Source organism: Vespa velutina, chromosome 12 (genome assembly GCF_912470025.1).
Source record: "Vespa velutina chromosome 12, iVesVel2.1, whole genome shotgun sequence".
NCBI classification, from domain to species: domain Eukaryota; kingdom Metazoa; phylum Arthropoda; class Insecta; order Hymenoptera; family Vespidae; genus Vespa; species Vespa velutina.
Window position 1 is genome coordinate 3,755,721 of NC_062199.1, and position 3,444 is coordinate 3,759,164.

Below are 3,444 nucleotides of genomic sequence, written 5' to 3' on the forward strand. Positions count from 1 at the left end.
TTAAAATAGAACTTAATATTATTCGTTTATTAATGTTACTTTTTGGAGAAAAGTGATTTTTTATTCTGATAAATATCATATAAAATGATCTATATTGCCTTTAATTTCATTAAAATAATATATCGAGAGAAATATAGAAAAAAAGAAGAAAAATATAAAATTACAACAAAAACGCTTTTATTCACAATTATTATTTCTAACTTTTGAGTATTAAAAGAAATTATTTAACTAATTAATATTATAATCTCTCTTATATGTATATCTGAAATATTATTTTATTTACATTCATATACTTTGGCATCCATAATATATAAAATAGTATTTCAAATATTTCTAATACCAGTTGGAAACCATCTCGATAATTGATTGAGATAAAAAATTATTAAATCACGTTTGTGTTGTTCAGTAGGATGACTAGTATCAGTTTAAAAAATAATTCAGCTATTTTAATAAAAGGAACCATCGATTTCATTTGTATTCAATCTTTATCATTAATAAAGATCGTAATGATGAAGCATCAATATAACAATAAAAATTATATTAATATAAAAGGGAGAAAAAAACAAAATATATATATATATATATGTGTGTGTGTGTGTGTGTTATTTAATTCATTAAAGAAATAAAGATAATATAATTGAAAACTTGAAAGCATTGAATAAGTAATCTTCTATATACTTGCGTATATCTAAAGAATAATTTAATTTTTTAAACAATGACGTATGTACAATGTTTGACATTATTTTTATCATTCATATTTTATTGACTCGTCATTCTATAATTATCATTATAGAAATCAATAATTAATTACATATTGTGTGAATTAATGCTTCGTTATTACCTTTATTAGTTTATCATGTGTTGAAAATACGATTTAAGTACAAAATTCAATCAAAAATGACATACGTTAATGCACTTCACTTATTAATTTTTCCTTTAAAACATTGAATATTTTGATTTGTAACAAAGAAGAAAATCTTTAAGAAAAAGAAAAGAAGAAATAATCTAACAAAAATTTACAAATTATATTTTAATGATTCCTGATTAGTGTCACTTGGTATCCTGGTATCATTTTTTTTCCCAACAAATTCAACATTTAGAAACATAATAATATATGTATAATGTATGAAACGTGACACACGATATATGATATATGATATAATATACAGTTTAATATAATATACAATATATAATATATAATATATTATATATATATATATATATGTATGCATATAGCATAGTTGTGAGATATAAGCGATACAATGGTGAGATTCTCTCAAGTCATTCCGATGTTAATTGGCGGTCATTTGGAAAAATAACTATATCTTTGGCATTTAAATAGAGGTAGAATCATCCGAATCGGTATCATCACCATCAACAACACCATACGATCCATGATTGTCATTACCTTGAGTCCAACTCGATCCTACGGCTATTTCATATCTGTTCTCTTGCATATTACTGGTTGGCACGATCCTAACGTAAGTGTTTTTAATATTGTTCATGAATTCTTGACTGATACCGGTGCTCTTCATCATTGGACTTCTTTCGCCGCTACTTACCGATTTCGATCGAGTCTTATTCTCTGGTTTTTTTTCAGCCTCGATCGATTCCAAAGAACTTTTTCTTCTGCTACCTTTTCTGCTAGATTTTGAGGTCTCTTTATTACCAGTGCCCGTTGTACTTTTCTTACCAAATTTAGGACCGTCGCTACTGTCTAAATACTTTCTGATCCATTTAGGTGTCTCACTTGAGTAAGCTTGCATTCTTTTGAAATATTTCGGTGTACCTAATATAACTGGTACATCAGTTTCTATTACGGTTGTAATCACTTGTTCATTCTCATCAAAGTTACTCTCTAAAAATTTTTTCTTAGGTATACTACTAACTGAGATCTTACCAATTGAACTACCTTCGTCATTGATATCATAGGTATAAGAATAATGGCGTTGAATGTGTTTTGGGGGTTGGATTATATCGAGATCGGGCTCGTTGGCCATGATATTTTCTTTCTCTTTTTCTTTAACTTCTTCCTTATTTTTGTCCTTATCTTTATCCTTCTCTTTTTCTTTTTCTTTCTTTAATTTTTCCAAAGCTTCGTCGATAGAAAATTTGTATGGTTTCCTCGTGATATCATGGACTTTACTAGGTGAAAGTAGACATTGTCTAAGATTACCTGTAATGCTGTGTCTTTGTCTAGTCGGTGGATCCAACAAACGACGTAAACTTGAGTTTCTGATCTCTGGTACAGACATTCTTTCTCTAGGTGGTAAGACAGTTGTTGATATACCTTTGATCATAGCCATTGTTGAGGTTGTAGTTATCGACGTAGATGTTGATTTGGTTCCAGGTGCTATAGATGAAATGGCCGTCGGTGAGATAGATCTAAGTGCTATTGTAGATTCGAATAATCTTCGATCTCCCGGTGGCAAGATAGGTGTTGTGCTAGCAACGATAATGCTTTCTAAACATTCACGCGTAGGAGTCTTCAGTTTATTGGATCCGGGATTTACAGTACCGGTAATCTCATCAAATTTGCTCTGTTGATGTTCAGAGATTGGAGAGCTAGCTATTGGTAATAATCTCGATCTTCCACTATCCTGATTACGTGTCAATTGACTGTCAAGACTGAATCTTTGTTTAGGCGTACCAGCCATCAATTTCAGATCATTCTGAGTTTCCAATTCGGGTATAGAGAATCTATCACGATTAAATTTCATTGTAGAATTAGAGACATCCTTCCAATTTCTATACTTCCCGCCAATATCCAATTGTGATAGACGTTCTCTATGAGTGGCTGCAGAAATCGGTGAAAATCTTTTGTGCTTCATGGGAGGTGGCGATGGTGATTGGAGTATCATCGTTGGTATACCAGAGTCCCTAACGGTGGACAAACATGGTTGAGATAATCTCTGTTGTCCACGAATTGGATAATAATCGCCTGATAGAAGAGTAGGCTGAGAGAGTCTTTCACGTTTAGCTGGTACATCCTGCCGTAAGGCAAAACGTCTGACATCAGGTTGTGAGAATCTCGAGCCATTATCAGCCGTGGATATATTCTCACCGGCGCTACCACCAAGTCGATGAACATTAGGCGTTGAAAGTCTCTCCTCCTCGTTTATACTGTTGTCGCCTGAGGGTGCCCTCAAACTCGTATAAGATAAACGCGAACCACGGTTCATACCAACGAAATTGATGCCGCTGAAACTTGAATTCAAGGTTGGCTGTGACATTCTTATACGACGATCGGGCGAACCACCGCCAGATCGACGTTCATATGATATCAACAATGTCGGTAGATTTGGTTGTGACAATCGACTCCTTTGACTCGCCGGCGAGTAACTAGGTGGACAGGGTGTAGTTGAATGTGTACCGTCATAAGTAACTGAATCTTGCGATTCTATACTCGATTGTGATTGAGGTTGAGTTTTTACTGGCGTTATA

At 32.9% G+C, this 3,444-nt stretch overlaps 1 protein-coding gene across 1 annotated transcript; it reads right to left on the reverse strand.

The window, feature by feature from the left end:
- Positions 1–213: 213 nt before the first annotated feature.
- LOC124953473 lies at positions 214–3,307 on the reverse strand. Its single transcript, XM_047504907.1, has one exon. It carries the CDS (start codon positions 3,231–3,233, stop codon positions 1,335–1,337), a length of 1,899 nt encoding a protein of 632 aa, XP_047360863.1. The 5' UTR covers positions 3,234–3,307; the 3' UTR covers positions 214–1,334.
- Positions 3,308–3,444: the final 137 nt, after the last annotated feature.

Coding starts and splice junctions, on each gene's coding strand:
- LOC124953473 (XM_047504907.1), bottom strand. CDS start 3,233: ATGTCACAGCCAACCTTGAATTCAAGTTTCAGCGGCATCAATTTCGTT.